Here is a 20,440-nt window from a genome sequence, read left to right as displayed (position 1 = left end):
CATTCCCAGCCAGAGGAGGAAAGTGAAGTTTCCCCCTGCAGGACCGCTAGCCCGCCTCGTCCACAAGCAACCTCTTCCTGTGAAACAAAAGCAGAGACAAACTGAGGGAAGCAAGGAGAAGTTTAATGAAGGAAAAATAAGGAAACCTCAGGGGTTTGCCACTGCTCATTGATTTCTAGGTCTTGGCTGGCTTCTGGCCTCCAAGGAGCACAGAAAGGGTCCTAGCAGATGGAGTGAGCAGGCAAGTTTGGGGGACCCTAAATGCACAAGTGATGGGCCTTGGCGCTGACTTGCTCTGTGAACCAGTAGCTCCGACAGGTGCCACAGGCAGGAGTGGTTGCAGCGGAAAAGGAGCGGCCAGCCAGAGAGGCACCTGCGGAGACCCACACCGCGGGGAAGGTCCGAACAGGGTCTTCTCTGTGCAGACGCAGCGCCGGCCCGTGGGAGGAGGAGCTGCCCACGCCCCACGCTGCGTGTCCACGTCAATGTGTCAACGTCAAGTCCGCACGTCTTGTCAACGTCCTCACGTCCACGTTCTTGTCTCTGCGTCTGCGCCGAGAGCCGCCCTCCGCAGTGTGGGGGTGCAGGAGGGCCGGGTCGGGCCTTTCTGAGGCTTTTACCTATCCGTAAGGGGAGGGCGGCCACTGCCGAGGTGCGAGCTGGGTGGAAGCCAGGCTGGGGTCGGCGCGCCCCCAGCCCCGCCGTGGGCTGGGATCCTTCCGCGAGTTCCCACGTGGCTTCGGAACCCTAAGGCTCCCCGGCCTGCGGGTCTGCCACTCGCCGGCTGTGTCGCCTTGGCAAAATTGCCTCAACCTTTTTGTGTACTCCAGTCTCCTCCTCTGTCACATAGTGACTCCGAGTCCCGGCATGACAGGATGACTAGGAAGTTTAAATGAGGTAATAAGTGCTGAAGCTTGTTTTGAACAGGTTTTTTTTTTTTTAATTTATTTAGAAGTATCTTTAAAAGTTTTGGAATACACTCTGAAAAGAGTATCTGACCTGAGTATCCTTGGGTGCCTGGCATTGCAGGGTGGGGTGAGGGAGAGTGGTCGCGAATGGCCATCAGGGGTTGTTGACGCCCCCCACCCCTTCAAAACGGCAAAGCTTGGAGTCCTTGGGTACAGTGTTTCCTCTGCCAGGGAGACGGTCTCCAGACTAAGCTGCTCAGAGGGGTTGTGACTCAAGAGTGGATGCCTTGGGGATTTCAAGTGACTTTCGGTTGAGAGTTTTTTAGCTTCTGAAATCCTGACACTTGGGGCGGGATTGTTCTTTGTCGTGGCGAGCAGTGTGCTGCCCTGTGCATTGTAGGATGATTAGCAGCGTCCCTAGCCCTCCCCATGAGATGCTAGTAGCATCCCCTCCAGTTTGTGACAATCAAAAATGTCTCCAGACATTGCCAGATATCCTCAGGGAGGAGAGATGGGGCCAGGATTGCCTCTGGTTGAGAACTACTGCTTTGCAACATTCTCTGTGGAGTGAGCCACAGAACGTGGCTGTTAGGTGCTCTCGCAAGATTACTTTTCTGAACCTTGGTGGTCTCTGCCCACGTCTCCTGTGCACCGTCTGGAGGGTCCAATGAAGGCATGGCAAAAATGTTTTCAAAGGTGACGGACACAGCCTTTTGAAACCCTAGCCCTTTTAGATGTGAATTACTGGTTCCTAAATCTGGTTGGGTATCGGCATGAGCTGGAACTCTGTTTTTATTGTATTTCTGTTTACTCAAATCCAAAGGGTTTTTATTAGAGCATTATACGTAGAGCTCTAAATCCCTAAGTCCTTTACTATTAAAATAATTCTGTGGGGAATAATGTCTTGAGATAACCTGGTGTGATGAATACATTTTCTTTTTAACCACAAACTTGAGAAGTGGGAGTTGCTTATTCAGGGGAGAGACCAGAGGAGAAGGGTTTTAAGGAGAAGGCCCAGCAAGGAAGGGATGTGGAACATGGAATTGGAAGCATTTGAGGTCTCCACTATTTAGGAGGTGATGTAAAAGCGCCATGCACTTGCGGTCATGCTGGGGCATCCTGAATGCCATGAGGATCTTTGGCCTTTTTTTTTTAATGATGATTCGTCCTTCATAGTCAAACCAGGCTTTATTTTTCTTGCTTAATTCTTTGTATAGCTACTCCAGCACTTCCCCAGGAATTCCAAACCCCAGGATGTGTAGCTGCTCAGGAGTGAGGAATGTTCCTCCAGGCTTTGGAAGTTTTTTGTTTGAATACTCATGTGAGGCCTGGTTCGGGCAGTCCTTCAGTTGTAGGTCAGCTAGCCTGCGATTCTCTCATTGTGGGACTGTGATGTCTGGTACCAGGCAGCAGAAGCAAGTTTTGGAAATGCTCAGGGTGCAGCAGGGAGCCCCTCCGGGTGCAGGACAGTGCCGGTTTTTGCCTTGAGTGGCTTCTGCACTCTATGGGATTTGGGGATTTTGACAAAGACCCCAGGTGTAAGAACTGGCACCAAGTCAGGCTCTGGGAGGTGCGTGTCAGTAGCGTTGAGTGTGGCCGTTTGAGTCGCTCTTCCCGTTGTGTGTACCCGGATGGTCGTCTGCACAGCTGTCCCTGTGAGTTCGATAATGAGGATTCCAGCTAGCGCCTTGTGATGTCACGGCTGTGGTGCGACAGATGTAACGTACATGGAGGTACATTGGGAAAGATGTGTGCGCCCTGGCAACATTGCTGGGTGCTTTAAAGCATGGAGGTGGTTCTCTGCGGAGCGAATATGGCCGTTATCATGGAGTCTCTAAAGATGCCTCTGGGATGTTGAGTGCTGCGTGTTATAGACCAAGTCGAGGTTGCGGATCATCCCTGATGTGTAGGTTCAGAGATTCTGGTTTCCCATGTGAGAGGTAGCCGTGAAACCAGGGCTATCAGTCTTGGCGTTAATTGCAGATGACACCTCTTCACGCTGGTCAGACTGTGCCAGGGATTGTGATGTGAATAGTTACAAGAGTGTGGAGCCCTCTGATTTGCTCTGTAGACAGCAGAGCCAATGCTGGAGTATGCCCAGGCTCCACAGGGGCGGGTGGGGGGCCATCTTAGAATTCTCACTTGGAAGAGTCAGGGAGGAGGCTGAGGAAGGTGATGATGGGGTTGGCCCGGGACTGGCCATGCTTGTGGAATCGAGTTGGTTCCCTTTTGAGGCTATGACACTATGGCTCTTCTACACGGATCTGCAGAAGTGAAGGGTTTCAGCAGAGCACAGCTATGTGACCAGAAGAGACCTTGGAGGAGCCCAGGACAAGGTATAGGGGCTTCCTCTGCAGGCCGGGACCCCAGTTCAGGCTGCCCTCCTCCAGTGAAGGGCTAGGAGGGGCTCATGGGCTGTCTCATTGTTGGTGGTGGGAAGAAACAGTTCAGCCGGTGGTCTTTACAGGGGTCAGATAGTTGTTTGAAACCCAAACCTCAGATTGTCGTCTGCGTAGACTCTCTTGGGCCAAAGGAAGTTCTTACTAGGTGGGGGGCGGGGTAGAGCACAGGTTGTATTTTCTCAGTAGGTCTGAGGGGAACCATAGGTGGGAGGATGCAAGGGGGTGCAGGGGGTCTTCCTGGTGGCGTGGGTGTCTTTGTCTCGGTGTGACCATGGAAATTGTGGAAATGACAGGCAGCCTGTGGCATCCAGCTCCCTAGAAGAGGAGGGTTTGTTGCATATGTGGAGGGACCCTGCTGAACAGCCAGGAGGTGGGTGCCACACTAGAGGCCTCAGGTGACCCCTGGGAGTGGTTGTTGGGGCTTCCAGTCCAGCCCGGGGTCCTTCAGCAGGGAGAGAGCCCCCACCCCCCATTGGCCTGGGGAGCCAGATTTCACCTGTTTTGATGGTTGGACAGATCACAGGAACCTCTGGTCATCGCAGGCATCTTCCAGGAAGTTTCTGGCAGACTGCTTACATCTTGGAACTTCTTGAAGAGACAGCTTGTTGGAGAGTCTCTCTTTTTCTTGGTGTGTTTGTCCTAAAACATGTCTCAAATTGGCAGTTCCCACCTCCTCTGTGGCAAGAGCTCTTTTAACATCCTGTGCCCAGAACAGGAGTTTGTGGCTTTCCTATTTAGATGGCAAATGTAAATTTTAGAGGATCTTTTTTGTTTCTCTAATTTTTTTCTCCAGGTCTTGGATTTTCTGGTTATCCATTTTCAATTTCTCGAGGAGCGTCTGCTCTTTCTCCTTCCTGATTGGCTGGCTGTGCACCAGCGCAGCCTCGTGGCCCATGGCCTTCATTAGGTCCTGCGTGGTTTGGCTTCGTCTGTCAGGGGTGCGTCGAGTGGCCAGATGCAGGGAACTCTTGCCTCCTTCACTGCTCCCTTTCCTCTTCCAACACTTGCCCGCTGGACACATCATCTCACCTGGGATTGGGAGGCTGCGTCTTTTTTCAAACCATTCCCTTTCTTCCTGATTTGTTTGTGTTATGGAGCCGTGACTTGCTGTTGATGGCCTCTGAAGGCCTGTGTGACTCTCCTCTTGATTTTCCGGTGGAATGTGGCCTGTGCGCCTTAATTGTCTCTCTGCGATGACACAGTGGTGTTCCCGGTCTCCATTTGGATGGGAAAGAGGCTACCTTTTTTGAATCATTGTGGGCAGTATTTTGTTCTGGGATCGTTTCATCATGATCGAACTCATCAGACTTCTGATTTTCTCACCCTGGGATTCAGTTGCTTTCTGGCTGGTGGTGCATTGCATGCTGGGGTCGGGGGCGGGATGTGAGCCGCAGGAAATGGCACCAGGAAGCTGGGGTATTTACTTGCCAACTCCAGTCTCTCCTTGATTGAGGGATGCTCCTCAGGTGATAACCCTTTCGATTGTGTGGCCTCCCTGCCTTTTGGGGTCCGTTTCTTTCCCTTTATACTTTCGCCTGGGGCTCTTCAGCTCTGCCAGTTAACCCAGCTATGGTTTCAGCTGCTTAGTCTTTGATACGATAATCTACTTCAGAGGAGTGCCTCCTGACATCATGATCTTTCAGGAAAGTAGAAGCCAAGAGAAGGGAGTCCGGAGCAGCAGCCTCCTTCCTTCAGGACTTAGAGAGGCTACTTTGGGGTGAGGGGAGCACAGCTGGTACCCCTTCAGTTTCATCTCTCTGTTTGCTGACAATATCCCCCCTGAGGATGCACTGCCCTGACCACACCTGTCCCAAAACCGGGCCTGCTATGCAGGCTTTTGTGATTGAGAGTGTAGTTTTGTGGTCATGAAGCACCCTTCACAACTTCAGTTTGGTTTTTAAAATTAACATTCAGGAGCCTTGCTTTTCTTTAACTGTTAAGTTTCATTTGCAATTTCTGCTCTAACAAGCGTTAGCGATTTCTTTTATGGGAAGTTGGTGAGATTCTGGGTCCTGTTGGGGACAGTCAAGGATGAGAACCCATCCCCTGCTTATGACAAGCTAAGGGGTCACAGACTGATGGTTCTCTTCTGCCCTGGGCTGATGTTCAGTGAGCTCATTTCTGAATCCATGTCACAGGGGTATGGGCTGGCTTTTGGAGCGCACAACTTGAGCAGCCGCAAAGGCCCTTTGCTTGGTTTAATGCTCTGCTCTCGTCGCCTTGTAGTTCTTCCTAATCTTCTGGAGTGGGAGACCCCCTGTTTTCTTTTAGCACTGATCAGCCCTATAAATCATTTGCCTGGTTAGTCCTGAAGAAGGGCAGTTACAGACCACATTGTGTCCCTGGAATATTACTGAGGGCAGTGAAGGAAGAGGGAACGGTCATCAGAAAAAGAGTTGTGCACAGGGGCTGGGGTTGAGGAGAGAGAGTGGAGGGTGAGCATGGAGGGAGTGGAAGGGGATCAATGGGGATGAAGAGTATGAGAGATTAGCATTTTGTATGGGACTCAAAAAAGACAAGGACACCCCTGCAATCCAAGGGCAGGACAACCCCTGGAAGTATTTGCTGTCTCCTCCACTAGGAGCCCGATATGGGCAGGTTCTTCATGATATAAACTCCAGTGTGAGTGTAGCTCACAGCCTGTGGTTATTGCTCCAAACAGTAGTTGTCAAGTGATGACAAACTTCATAACGAGCTGAGTGACAGTGAAATCTCTTGATAAACAGCCAGGTCCTGATCGGTCAGGGCCCTGATTAAGTGGAATCCAGCTGGTGATTTGGCATTGATCACTGATATTTCTATTGTTGGTTTAACGTGATGGAGCATGTACCCTTCAGGACATATCCATGGGATTTGAGCCTGTGGCGCCGACCCCGTGGATCTCTCTGCACCTTTTAAAGACCTTTCTTCTCTCAGCTCCTGGCCCTCCAGTCGGGATTCTGTGTGTCTCTCCTGGGTTCTTTTTTCTCGCCCACCTCTCACTGTGGGCACCGTGGTGCTCCAACTCATGCACCTTTTAAAGATGTCCACTTAACAGGGTGACAGACGGTGTGATCGCTCCCTCCAGCCACTTCTGTCACTTCCTGCCTATTTCCATGTTAGGTACATGCTTCCCACCTGGCCAGTGTTCCCAGCCTTATCCCTGCAACTATACAACCTCTTTGGTCAATGCAGGTGGTCCATACACGATTAATTTGCTTGCATTGCCTCTCTGGTGTACACCCAGCCCCACCTGCCTTCCCTCTCCTGGGAGCTGCTCCCTCCAAGGCCAGCTCTCCCCTGCTCTCTTTGTGTGTGGATTGCTGGAGAAAGTTCTCCAGGATGAAGCACCTCTAGGAAGGTGATGATGCTCAGAGCCCAGGACAGGGGTCTCTGTGTGTGTCCTGAGCAGCTGCAGCTTCCTTTGGGAGGGGGAGTGGGAACCTTCAGGGCCTAGGGTGAATTTCAGCACACTTTTTAATCTGTTTCCTTTCTCACCTAACACAGCTTTCAGGCAAATGTGGTCTTCCACTCTACATTCTTAAAACTCATTGAGATTACCCAAAGAGCTTTTGTTTATGTGGGTTAAAACTATTGGTATTTACTGCATTTGATATCAGAATGGAAACATTTTGAAAATTATTGAGTCATTTGAAAATAGCAATGATGAACACATTGTGTTGACATAAATAACATTTTATCACTATTATGAAAATAGTTTTGACCTCACAGACTCCCTGTCCCACAGTAAAGGGTCAGGTTGTTCCCCAAAGTGAAAGGTCTGCCTTTTGTTTGTATGACTTTACACTCTCTCTGTCTGGAGATAAACTGCAGTGCATTCTACTTTAGCAAAGTTCGCTCAGGTTGGATGGGCTTGCCTCCTTGGTTTACCGATTAATACCACTGCCTACAACAGGGAAGGCTATTTTTGACAGCAGAGATGCTGTGTCCACCAGAAAACTTTTTGGTGCTTTATGTTGAATTTATTTGTTGTATCCTAGAACAGACCATTTTATAACACAAACAATACTAACTCCTTATTTGGTAAGTGGTTTTTAGTATCTTATTAGGTTGTGCGACTGTCAGCACTGCCACTCCGATGTCCTTCTGCCTCATTCCGGAACATTTGCACAACGAAACCCCACACCAGCTAGCGTTCACTCCCCAATACCCTTCCTTGTCCCCAGCCACGGCCCCAGTCCCTGACAGCCGTTAGCCTGCTTTTGGTATCAGTGGATTTGTCTGTTCCGGACATTTCATATGAGTGAAACCATATAGGACGTGGCCTTTTGTGTGTAACTTGTGTGTGTAATGTTTTTGAGGCTGATCCATGTTGTAGCCCATATTAGTACTTCATTCCATTTTATGAGTGATTAATATTCCAGTGTGTGGATATGCCACATTTTATTTATCCATTCATCAGTTGATGGGCATTTTGGTCTGTTTCCCCTTTTTGGCTATCATGAACAATGCTGCCATGGACATTTGTGTGCAAATATTTATGTGGACTGTGCCTTCAGTGTTCAGTATGCCAGTATTTTGGTCGCTTGATGTGCATCGCTGACTCATTGGAAAAGTCCCTGATGCTGGGAAAGATTGAAGGCAGAAGGAGAAGAGGGTGTCGGAGGATGAGATGGCTGGATGGCATCACTGATGCAATGGACATGAACTTGGGCAAACTTCGGGAGATGGTGAGGGACCTGGAGGCCTGGCGTGCTGCAGTCCGTGGGGTCACAGAGTTGGACACGACTGGGCGACTGAACAAAAACGAACAACATGCCTTCCATACTCTTGGGTCTGTCTACTTTTCACTGTTACTTGAATGGGTAACCAGGGATTGTTTCTCAGGTACCCACAATCATATATTAATCAAGTGTCTATATCTCTTCTGATGAGTCTGTAGATTTTGTCTTTTCAAATAATAAACATAGTAATAATAAACATAAACTAATACAATTATGTAAGGTTTAAAAATAAAATAAAATTAATTTTAAAAAAAAAGAAAAAAAAAAACTAAAAAAAAAAAAAAAAACCCTCTTTGTCTCTCATGGAAAAATCAAATTTTCTGCAGATGATGACACACTAACTGTGAAGCAACTGCATTGTCCTTTTAAGGACAAAAAAAAAAAAAAAAACATAGTAAAAGAAGAAAACTTTCAGGATATCATTTACATGTACTGTGTTCTCTGACATTTATTTCTCAGAGCAGCCAGCCCTGGAAAATCACAAAGATTTATTTTTGCATCTTATTAGAAGAGAGGTGCCAGAACGAATTAGGTTTATTTAATATATTACTATTTTAAGATTTGCATGAGACTTGTCAGATCAGAGAGTGTTTTTGGCCTTCTTGTGGTTATGCTTATATAAATGAAATGTTAATGTGAGTGTCTTAGAAATTATATGGTTTATGGAAGCTCCTGGCAACTTGTCGGTGCCTTACTGCCTGTATATTTTTACCCTTAGGGGCGCGGTTCATCTGAAGTCTCATCTAAAGATTGTTCTGTACTATAGTCTGAGAGAGAAGTGTATTCTCCTCTGTTCTGATCTTATTGGTTAGCGTAATACGTTAACCGCAGCCATGAAATCTCTGTCATCTTAGAGATGTTTTTGTTTAGTCTGGTGTTTGCCTGAAGGCTCTGCTCTAAGCTGCAGAGTGCTTGAGTCTTCAGTTAAAGAGGATGGTCTTAGAGCCTCGTAATAAAAGACTGTACCAGGTACTTCAAACTGCCCATGCTTTATACGAAGAACAGACTCTTGGGCTTCTGAGTTGACTTCAGTTAGGCAGCTCTCAGACTATTCCCGTGGACTGAGTTGGGATTTCCAAGACTTTTTTGGTCCAGAAGCAGGTAAGAATGAGTTACAGAGCACTGCATGGAGGGATGTGGGAATTTCATTGTGGTTTGTTTTTTTTTAATTTTGGTAGTGTTTATAACACTGTGCTTACTGGCTCTGTGAGGAAGCCTTTTTTCTTCTTCAGCTCCCTGTCATCCACAACAGTTCCGTAGATTTTGCTTTTGTAAATGGGAATAAGACACTTAAAAATGATACTCCGTTTTTCACAGTGACATTTCCCTAATGGCTGATGATGTCAGTCATCTCCAGTGTGTTTATTTGCATTTATAAATACTCTTCAGTGAAACGTCAGGGGTAAGAATTTGAAGGATGCTTGCACACTGTCCACTCCAAGCTTCCCATTCTACAGATGGGGAACTCGAGAGCAAAACCAGGGCCGTCTGGCCGGGTTCTCTTGGTTGACTGTGATCTCTGCGTGGAAACAAAGGGCTGGCATAAGGAGGACTGAGCGCCCCGAGCCAGACTTCTGGGCAGTTTCTGGGACCCTCACGGGCCTGGGGTATGAGGTCAGCTGCCGGGCCACAGCAGACAGAACCATCCCCTTGGCGTGTCCGCCAGGCTCAGAAGACTCCCACCCCCGAAGGAGGAGGTGGTACACCGGAGGGGGACGCCTTCTCTAAAAGGTGAGACTTCCCAAATTTGGAGCCACCTGGGTCCCCGTGAGTCCTGGGGCAGCCCCAGTCACACAGCGTGAAGCAGAGGAAGCCTCCTGTGCGCCAGCCACAGCACACATCATCCCCACAGCTGCCAGTTAGAGAGGCTCCATGCTGGGCACCACGCAAAGCGTGTGAAGCCAGGATGGTCTGGACCCTCACAGAAACACTTGCAGGAAGACACACCCTTACCCTGTCTCATAATGTGCCAGGAGCACAAACATGGAAGAGGTGGCTCTGTGTTTGCCTGTGTTTCACTTCATGTTGCTGTGCTGTGTGTTCACTTCCAGTCACTACAAACTTGGCTGCTTAAAGCAGCACAGATTCATTACCTTACAGACCTGCAGGTCAGAAGTCCAAGTTGTGTTAAAATCAAGGTACCGGCAGGCCTGTGGGGTGGCTCTAAGGAAGAATATTCTCCTGCTTTCCCTAGTTTCTAGATGCTTCTCACTTACGCATCACTTTCATTCTGGGTTTGGCCTCCATCTTTCATCTCCAGGGACCTTTGTGATGACTTCAGGTGCACCTGGATCATCACCAAAGGCAGCTGATTCCTTCTACAAGTAATTCGCCTTTGCCACATAATATATTCACTGTACATCCTGGGATTAAGACTCAGACATCTTTGGGGCCACTCTTCTGTGGAGCTAGGGACACCAGGTGGGGAGGAGGCTGGGAGGACTGGTGCCCTCAGGTATGTGGTGGAGAAGGTACGGGCGGGGCAGTAGAGTGAGAGCTGCCCTGGAGGACTTGCCTTCTAGCTGGGGAAGCGCCTGAATGCACATCAGGGCATGTGGTCATGTGCTGTGGAGAGAAATGTTCCTGGGGAAGGGGTTATGGGGTACGGGGTGTGGATGAGTGGGTTGCAGTTTCATCAGGGTGGGCCTCATTGAGGAGGTGACAGTTGAGCCACCTCCTCAAGGTGGCTTCTCAACAAGACCAGAAGGAAAAGAGAGAAACTTCAAAGCAGCCTGGGGAGAGATTGATGACTAAGCCTTCAGGGCTGCAGGGCCCTGCAAGAGCTGGTCCTGTCTGGTCTTTGAGCTTTATCCTCTGAGCTTCTCCCTTCTCAGCTTCAGCTCCCAAGGGACTAGCATTCACCACCAACCCCACTCTCCACCCCACTGAGCCTGGCTTCATCTGGCTCTGGTGCCTGCCAGGCATTATCACCAAGGAATTCCTCCACCCTTAGGGGCCTCTTCCCTGCTTTTCTTCTGACCCACCACTTACCAGGAAATTGCTAGTTTCCTCGTCTCTCAGGCCTGGGAGCCTTTAAGCTCTCAGCAGTCAGGAACTGGTCTGTTCGCTCCTGTGTCCCCGGCACCTAGCATTTGTTTATCTTGCAGATGTTTGTCAAAAGCAAATACCGTGAACCTGCAGTCTGTTTTCTGTTGGTGTCCTGACAGACACCTGATATCAGGCAGCATGTCCCACATCCTGATTCAGTCAGTTCAATCATTCAGTCATGTCCGACTTTTTGCAACCCATGGACTGCAGCACGCCAGGCCTCCTTTTCTTTCACCATCTCCCAGAGTTTGCTGAAACTCATGTCCATTGAGTCAGTGATACCATCCAACCATCTCATCCTCTGTCGTCCCCTTCTCCTCCTGCCTTCAATCTTTCCCAGCATCAGGGTCTTTTCCAGTGAGTCAGTTCTTCTCATCATATGGCCAAAGTATTGGAGTTTCAGCTTCAGCATCAGTCCTTCCAATGAGTATTGACTGATTTCCTTTAGGATTGACTGGTTTGATCTCCTTGCAGTCCAAGGGACTCTCAAGAGTATTCTCCAACACCATAGTTCAAAAGCATCAATTCTTCGACACTCAGCTTTCTTTATAGTCCAACTCTCATCTCCATACACGACTACTGGAACAACCATAGCTATGACTAGACAGACCTTTGTTGGCAAAGTAATGTCTCTGCTTTTTAATATGCTGTCTAGGTTGGCCATAGCTTTTCTTCTAAGGAGCAAGCGTCTTTTAATTTCATGGCTGCAGTCACCATCTGCAGTGATTTTTGGAGCTCAAGAAAATAAAGTCTGTCACTGTTTCCATTGTTTCCCCATCTATTTGCCATGAAATGATGGGACCGGATGCCACGACCTTCATTTTTTGAATGTTGAGTTTTAAGCCAGCTTTTTCACTCCCCTCTTTTACTTTCATCAAGAAGCTCCTTAGTTCCTCTTTTCTTTCTTCCGTAAGGGTGGTGTCATCTGCATATCTGACATTATTGATACTTCTCCCAACAATCTTGATTCCAGCTTGTGCTTCATCCAGCCCAGCATTTTGCATGATATAAGTTAAATAAGTAGGATATACTCTGGATATAAGTTAAATAAGTAGGGTGACAATATACAGCCTTGACATACTCCTTTCCTGATTTGGAACCAGTCCATTGTTCCATGTCCAGTTCAAACTGTTGCTTCTTGACCTGCGTACAGATTTCTCAGAAGACAGGTAAGGTGGTCTGGTATTCCCATCTCTTGAAGAATTTTCCCACAGTTTGCTGTGGTCCACACAGTCAAAGGCTTTATCGTAGTGAATGAAGCAAAAGTAGATGTTTTTCTGGAATTCTCTTGCTTTTCCTGTGATCCAGTGGATATTGGCAATTTGGTCTCTAGTTTCTCTGCCTTTTCTAAATCCGGCTTGAACATCTGGAAGTTCTCGGTTCACGTAGTGTTGAAGCCTGGCTTGGAGAATTTTGAGCATTACTTTACTAGCATGTGAGATGAGTGCAATTGTGTGATAGTTTGAACATTCTTTGGCATTGCCTTTCTCTGGGATTGGAATGAAAACTGACCTTTTCCAGTCCTGTGGCCGATGCTGAGTTTCCCAAATTTGCTGGCATTTGAGTGCAGCACTTTCACAGCATCATCTTCCAGGATTTGAAATAGCTCAGCTAGAATTCCATCGCCTCCACTGGCTTTATTTGTGGTGATGCTTCCTAAGGCCCACTTGACTTCACACTCTGGATGTCTGGCTCCAGGTGAGTGATCACACCATCGTGGTTATCTGGGTCATTAAGATCTTTTTTGTACAGTTGTGTGTATTCTTGCCACCTCCTCTTAATATCTTCTTCTTCTGTTAGGTCTATACCGTTTCTGTCCTTTATTGTGCCCATCTTTGCATGAAATGTTCTCTTGGTATCTCTAATTTTCTTGAAGAGATCTCTATAGTCTTTCCCATTCTGTTGTTTTCCTCTATTTCTTTGCACTGATTACTGAGGCTTTCTTATATCTCCTGGCTATTCTTTAGCATTCTGTGTTCTGATGGATATATCTTTTCTTTTCTCTTTTGCTTCTCTTCTTGCCTCGGCTATTTGTTAAATCCTCCTCAGACAACTGTTTTGCCTGTTTGCATTTCTTTTCCTTGGGGATGGTTTTGATCGCCTCCTTTTATACAGTGTTTCGAATCTCTGTCCATAGTTCTTCAGGCACTCTTATCAGGTCTAATCCCTTGAATCTTTTTGTCACTTCCACTGTATAATCATAAGGGATTTGATTTGGGTCATACGTGAATGGTCAGTGGTTTTCTCTGCTTTCTTCAGTTTAAGTCTGAATTTTGTAATAAGGACAGGGGCTCTGGCTGCAGCAGACCTGGGAGGCGCAGCGTGTGGCATAATTCTTCTTGGAGGAGGTGGCTGTTAGCCCCACCATAGAGCCACTGAGCATTGCCCCACAAACTGGAGAAGAATTACACCAAAGAAGGTCTTGAACTGTTGCAAAAGTTCTAGGACCCACAACAGATATCCCAACCTGGGGATCCGGCAAAGGGACTGAGAACCTCCAGGGCATTTGACTTCGAAGGCCAGTGGGTTTTGATTACAGAACTTCCGCAGGACTGGGGAAATAGACTCTTGGAGGGCACAGACAAAACCTTGTTGTGCCAGGACCCAGGAGAGAGGGGCAGTGACCCCACAAGAGGCTGAGCCAGACTTGCCTGGGAGTGTCCAGGAGTCTCCGGCACAGGCGTGGGTCAGCAGTGGCCTGCCACAGGCTCAGGGGCGCTGGGAGCTGCGGCGTACTGGTATGCTGGTGTGAGCCCTCTTGAGGGAGGTCGCCATTACCATAGTTTGGCCTCAGGCGAAACTACAGGGAGGGAACGCAGCCCCACCCCAACAGAAGATTGGGTTAAAGATTTACCGAGCACGGCCCCACCCATCAGAGCAAGACCCAGATTCCCCCACAACCAGTCCCTCGCATCAGGAAGCTTTCATAGGCCTCTTATTCTTATGAAAGCCACAGTCATATCCCGGTTACCCCTGCCCCATCCCCAAACATGCTGTCTGCCTGCTGGGTTACTGGCATCCCCCATGCACCCAGTTGCTCCAGTTAATAGCCGTGGAGCCATTCCTGACTCATTTTTCTCCCATATGACTTATCCAGTCTTCAGCAAGCTCTTTTGATTCAATCCTAGAAATAGGTCCAGAATCTGATATTTGCTGTCACCTCCCATCACTTCCTTGGTCCAAGTCATCAGCGTTTCTCAGCAGCCCTAGTGCATTGGCCTCTTAACTGATGTCTCTGCTTTCTCTCCTAAGTTTAGTGTTGACGTACGAGTCAGAGTGACCTTTGAGATCATGTCACTTCTCTGACGTCCCCCCTCTCTGCGGCTTCCCTTGACCCAGTGCCTTTTGTCCTGGCCTCCACCTGGCCTCACCCTTTCCCCCAGCCCTATTTACTGTTCACGCCCTTCCGTTATTCTGCTCTGGCCCCAGCGACCACATTTCTGAACTCTCCCTCTTCAGGGCCTTTGCACTTGCTGTTTCCTCCATCTGGACTCCCCCCGCCCCACGATGGCAGCATGGCCACTCCTCTCACTTCATCCATTTCTCTGAGAACCTAAATAGATTCTCTTTTCAGAGAACCTAAAATAGATTCGTATATCTGACCCAGGTATATCCACTCTGGGGGCTCTGTTGCTCCAGCTAGGTTCCTGGTTATCAAATGGACACTTCCAAAGTTACTTAATGTCTTTGAACTTCAGTTTCTTCACCTGAAGTAATATTCATTGCAAGGACTATTGGGGCATGAAATGAGGTAAAGTCAAAACTCATCTTGTAGACAGTCAAACCTGATAGCATTAAAAAAACAAAACCGCATGCACACAAAAACAGTTCTCTCTCTATTCTGAGGTCCCAAAGAGTTCTCTGCACCCAAAGGCTATGCTGACCCTGGGGCACCTGATGTGTTGTTGTGGGGTAAATTGCATTTTGTGGGGAGAAGTTAAGTTTTTGGTGTTTGGAACTCCTGAGTGGAGGTCACCCCTACTCGGGACACCCAGTCCCATTACCACAGACTGTGGTATCCCTGTTGTGAAGACGGTGGTCCAGTGGTCAGAACGCCGTGCTCCACTGCCAGGGACATGAATTCAATCCCCAGTCAAGGAACTGAGATCCTGCAAGACATGCAGCATGGCCTATTAAAAAAAAATGTGGATCCGACGCTCAGGAGTCATACCCTGGCTCTGCGCCGCCGACTGGCCCTGAGACACGGGGCTCATTACTTAACCTCTTTAATCTTGAGTTTTCCTCGTCTGTTCAGAGGAGACGGTCCCAGCACCCCTCTCCAGGGACTGAGAGACACTGCGGGTGAGCTGTTTTGCACAATAGCTGGCATTTAGTAAATTTGCAGTGAACTGATAACTGCTCTTATGATCTCAGAAACCTAGAAACAAACACGGAGCAGAAAAACGACAGGTTGATGGAGAGCAGGCGGTGCGTGGCAAGGGTGAGCCCAGAGTCCTGGGGTCCTGTGCCCTTGCTTCCAGTGCTTACACACCAGTTGGCTGGTTCCCCCCAGCCTCCCCACTCACTTGAGAAGAGGCTCTCTCTCTGTCAAGAGTTGGCTGCAGAGAGAAAGTTGACCACTTGGCCAGAATGGGAGAGCTTCCACAGGAGAACATTTTATTGTCTGTAAACTCTTCTTTGGTAAACAAGAAACCCAAAGGGAAAAGGCATACACTGCATCAAGAAAAGGACAAGGCTGACGCCCACCACGAACAAGAAGCTCTGAGAGACAGCTACACCATTAGCGAGGTGGGGCCATGGGGCCTGGGGGTTGGGGTGGCCAGTGGCATGGGGGAGAGGCGGAGGAGAGGGTCCACTCTGTTGGACGTAGAAGTCTAAATCATACAGCGAGCGAGCTCATGCATCACAGCAAAGAGAACCAGGGACCTCCTGTCCGTGCCCCTGCCCACCTCCCACGAGGTTGGTGCCCCCCGCACACAGAGTGTGTGCAGCAGCCCCTTCTCCATTTCTCCTTTCCTGCTCTGCAGGCTGGTGTGTGCAGGTGGCAGGGACAGTCACAGGGATGATCAGGATCTCTGGGTCTGGGTGGCAGTGGCAGGGCAGCAGGGGCAGGTTTGAGGGGGAGGTGGAGAAGCAGCCCCCATCCCCTGTTTTACAGCGGGGGCTCGCTGCAGAGGACAATCTCCAGGTCCTTGCGGTAGAGTTTTCCCGCCTCAGCCAAGGACATGACGCTCTTTCTGTAGCTGGTGAGCTGTTGGATGTTCATTTCCTGGGAGACAGAGGGAGAGGGTAAGGGCAGGTTCAGGGGAAGGTGCCCCCCCCCCCAAATGGCCCTCGTGTTCATTCACCAGAACCTTTTCCTTATCCCATCTCAGTGCAAGTAGCTGAGAGGCATACAGAGCATGGGCTTTGGGGTCAGAAAGCCCTGGGTTAAAGTGCTCTCCCTTTCACTTACTAGCTTCATTGCCTTGGGGAAAGTATTCAGCTTTTTCTAAGTCTCAGCTGCCTCATCTGTAAAATCAGTACAGGAATAAATCTGCCTCACTGAGGTGTTAACGATGATTAGATGAGAAATGAATGTAAACAGCATCAAGCACAGTCCCTGACACTCAGCATGCACGCCAGTCATTATCTACATACAGCTTCGCTAAATTCCTCTACCTCACTGGGCTTCCACCCACTAGTCTGCTGGGTCCTTTTGGGTGAGAAAGAGAATGCCAGGGAAACTCCAAGGTTTTGTCTTTGCCCTAAGCCTCACCCAGCGGAACAAGGAATTCTAATTCCTCTCTCCTCCAGGGGCAAAGCCTACCAGCCTACTTCTTGTTCACTGGCACCTTGAGGCCTTCAGAGGCTCTAAGACAGGCGACTCACGGTCTCATATAAAATGGAAAACTGAAAGTGACAGTCATCTAGTCGTGTCTGCCTCTTTGAGGCCCTATGGACTGTAGCCTGCCAGGCTTCTCTGTCCGTGGGGTTTTGGAGGCCAGCACTGGACAGAACAGCAGCATCTGATACGCCTTGTGTGGCTTCGGATGCAAATGGCCAGTACTACTGAAAGGCAGCAAAGTCATCATCACTGGAAAATCACTGAAGCACTTTGCTTCTTCCTTCCCTCCTTCTTCCCCTGTACACCTCTTTCCTTCCTCCTCCCTTCCCTCCTTCCTTCCTTTTTTTCCTTCCCTCCTTCTTCCCCTTTACACCTCTTTCCTTCCCCTTCCCTTCCCTCCTTCCTTCTTTTCCCCTCCTCCTCCTCTTATATTGAACCTGTTGGCAGATTTTTTTTTTTTAAATACTTCTATGCTAATGGGTCATTATCCCCATGAGAAAACTGAGATGTGAAGACTAAGGTATTGGCTAAAGGATGGAACCAACCCCACAGCCATGAACAGTCTTAGTCCCTTGAGTCCAGAAGGCTGTGTAATTCTTTACCTGGCTCACCTGTACTCAGTGCTTGAGGGTCAGTCTTTCATTGCATTCTTTGGTGACATCTCCTCACATGACTGATCTCTGGGTTTGTGCCACCAGCCAGTCCCAAGGCACTCTGCAAACATCTCTAACTTCCCTAAAGTTGTGAAGTTCCTGGAAATGTCACCTCGTCCATAACACTGAGGTGTGCCTGAGTGACCTATCCCTCCATCAGGAGCCAAGGAAGGGACCCCATATATCACCCATGAGCCTGAGAAAATCCTCTGATTCAGCATGGCCTGAGGAGTTCAAGCAGAATGAAGGGAGGAGGCTGCTTCCTTTCTGTGTCTGGAAGCACTGTGTGTGAAGCTGGGGAAGGCTTTAGCAGTTGCAGTTGTCTTAGGAATGCTAAGAACATGTCAACGTTTGAGCCCATCAGCCTGTCCCGCAGGAGCCTGAGACATCTGCTTCGAAACCGATTCACTGTCCATGTGCTGCTGCTGCTGCTGCTACTGCTAAGTTGTGTCCAACTCTGTGTGACCCCATAGACGGCAGCCCACCAGGCTCCCCCATCCCTGGGATTCTCCAGGCAAGAACACTGGAGTGGGTTGCCATTTCCTTCTCCAATGCATGAAAGTGAAAAGTGAAAGTGAAGTTGCTCAGTTGTGTCTGACTCTTAGCGACCCCATGGACTGCAGCCTACCAGGCTCCTCCACCCATGGGATTTTCCAAGCAAGAGTACTGGAGTGGAGTGCCATCGCCTTCTCCGCATTGTCCATGTAGGCACCATCAAAATGGCATGTGCATCTGCCATGTGGGGTCACCTAAAAATGGTCATTCCCTTCCCAACTCAGGTTATTTACAGGCATGTAGCTCTCTCTACTGATTCCTTTTTCTTGATCTCCATGTGCTAAGTCTGAAGCTTAGTACTGGTGGAAGGTTTCCAGGTAAACAACTTTATTAATATCCTTGTTCTCTAACTTTCAGAATTTTTCTTAACCACAACACCTGACTTTTTGTTTGTTTATTTGCACATCTCAGAAAGTCAAGCTTTGTAGCCATATGAGTTGTCTTTTGTGGGAATTAGGGAAGAGCCTAGTTAGATGATGACCATGGAATTCAGGTCTCTCCCAAGATTTAATGCCTGCCCTCGAGGCCCATCAGCCTCAGGCATAACGTAGGGTCATATGGAGAAAAACTATACCTCATTATTCTAATTACAGTTAAGCATATTTTTCATTATGATGCCGAACATCCCTTGAACACATAAGGATACACAAATAATTTTCTCCTAGAGTTTGGTAGCAGGAAAAAGTTTGCCAAGTTCAAGCACGTGATGAGTAATTCCTTCTTCCTAGGAAGTATTTGCACATGATTTATTTTCTGCCTCTTTCAAAAAGCTATTATAGGTAACATTAAAAAAAATAAACTTAGGGTGAAAGAAATGGATGCTATTCAGGATAAAGAGGTCAGAAGACAACTGGAAAGGGAGACAGACAGACTCAGCGGCCACGATGAAATTTTTTCCCTGAAATTAGGAGTTAAATTTAGTTCTTGCCTGACTTCCCAGGCAGTTAGACAATGCAGGGAATTATAGATCACTCAGCATCTAATTAAAGAAAGCAGCAAAAAAGCTATTTGCTCAGAGAAAGACATTTTCCAGGAGGTGGAGGAAGACACTGCCAAGACTTGTCTTCTGGTTCCTTTTTTGCCTATGTCCTCCCATCCTGGGAACCGAGATGAGCCCCTGAGGACTGCCCAAGAGGCAACATGACCAGGCAAAGTAATGGAGTCCAGTTCCCAGCCTTTCCTTCCAGGGAACAGATTTGTCAGGGACTTCTGTTAGCCCCTTCCCCAGCTCAAGATTCTAGAGTCAATTCAGAATGCCCTCAACTCCTACTGGCCCTTCTCCTCCAAATCTCTCCTAGTGTAAAAGTTTTTTTTTTTTTGGCCACATGACTGACACTTCCAAGAAGTGTGCCACGTCAAGACTGCCATGGCCTCATAGCTGCATTGTTTACATCAGTCAGCAGGTGGGGCAACCCACGTGTCTGTCTGTGGACGAACAGACAAAATGTGGGATAGACACACCACGTTACTCAGCCTTAAAAAGGACGGAAATTCTGACATATACCACAACACGGATGAACCTTGAGGAAGGTACATGAAGTGAAATAAGCCAGACACGGAAAGACAAATGCTGTATGATCCCACTTGTATGAAGTATCTAGAGCAGTGCGGTTCACAGAGACAGAATGTAGAATGGTGAGTGCCAGTGGCTGGGGGGAGGCAGCAAGGGGAGTCATCATTTACTGGGTACAGACTTTAATTCTGGGAAGACAAAAAGAGTGCTGGACGGCGGGAATGGTTGCAGAAGGCTGTGAGTGTACTTGGTGCCACTGAACTGAACACTTAAACGTGGTTAGGGTGGCAAACTCTGGTATGTGTATTTAAAATAATCAACCATGAAAAGAACCCAAAAAACTGCTATTGCCTCGTTAGGGGTAATCAGAGGGGAGCAAGATACACTCCTTGGCCAGCCTTCCCGCTTCCACACCACCCCCGTGGCAGCACCCCACCTCTGGGCTCAGCCCCTCACCTTCTTGTTTTTCTCATACAGATCCTTCAGGAGGGCGTCCAGTTCATTCTCATCAATGTAGCCACTTCCGTCCTGGAAGGGAGCCAAGGGTCAGCACAGAGCCTCAAAACTCACGCTAACCCCTGACCAGAGTCTAGCTTTGCTAAGGGTCTTCACTCTGAGCAAAAGAGGTGCCCAAATAACACGTCACTTCTGACTTTGCCAGTCACTGCAGCAATGTGAGGGCCCAGGGCAAATGGCAATCTTCCCTTCTGGTATTTTACATTTGCGTTGAAAATGTAAATGAGGTTCAAGAAGCATTTAGCTAACTCCCTGGGTGTTGAATCCCACAATAATATGTCAGGATAACATGGGGCTATTTACCCCACACCTGTAGTTCTGAGGAAAACCACT

General features: G+C 48.4%; 2 protein-coding genes across 6 annotated transcripts in view; one reads left to right on the top strand and one right to left on the bottom strand.

Annotated features, from left to right (window-relative positions):
• The first annotated feature begins 8,963 nt into the window (after window positions 1-8,963).
• Window positions 8,964-20,440, top strand: part of CMTR2 (cap methyltransferase 2) — a 106,307-nt gene continuing 94,830 nt past the window's right edge. For both annotated transcript variants that reach the window (XM_070388038.1, XM_070388037.1), the window contains exon 1: window positions 8,964-9,135. The gene's annotated coding sequence lies outside the window, so the exon portion shown is untranslated. The remainder of the gene's footprint in view (window positions 9,136-20,440) is intronic.
• The window catches only part of CALB2 (calbindin 2), a 28,862-nt gene continuing 24,458 nt past the window's right edge, over window positions 16,037-20,440 (bottom strand). The window contains exons 10-11 of one of the 4 annotated variants that reach the window (XM_005899534.3): window positions 20,048-20,119; window positions 16,037-16,312 (exon numbers count right to left, since the gene is read on the bottom strand). In XM_005899534.3, the coding sequence (XP_005899596.1) occupies window positions 16,196-16,312; window positions 20,048-20,119 (189 nt within the window). In that variant the 3' untranslated portion in view covers window positions 16,037-16,195. Of the gene's footprint in view, window positions 16,315-20,047; window positions 20,120-20,440 lie in introns of all 4 variants that reach the window. The other 3 variants (XM_070388040.1, XM_070388041.1, XM_070388042.1) reach the window with 3 other exon arrangements.

Source organism: Bos mutus, chromosome 18 (assembly GCF_027580195.1).
Source record: "Bos mutus isolate GX-2022 chromosome 18, NWIPB_WYAK_1.1, whole genome shotgun sequence".
Lineage (NCBI taxonomy): Eukaryota > Metazoa > Chordata > Mammalia > Artiodactyla > Bovidae > Bos > Bos mutus.
This window is presented reverse-complemented; position numbering and strand designations above follow the sequence as displayed.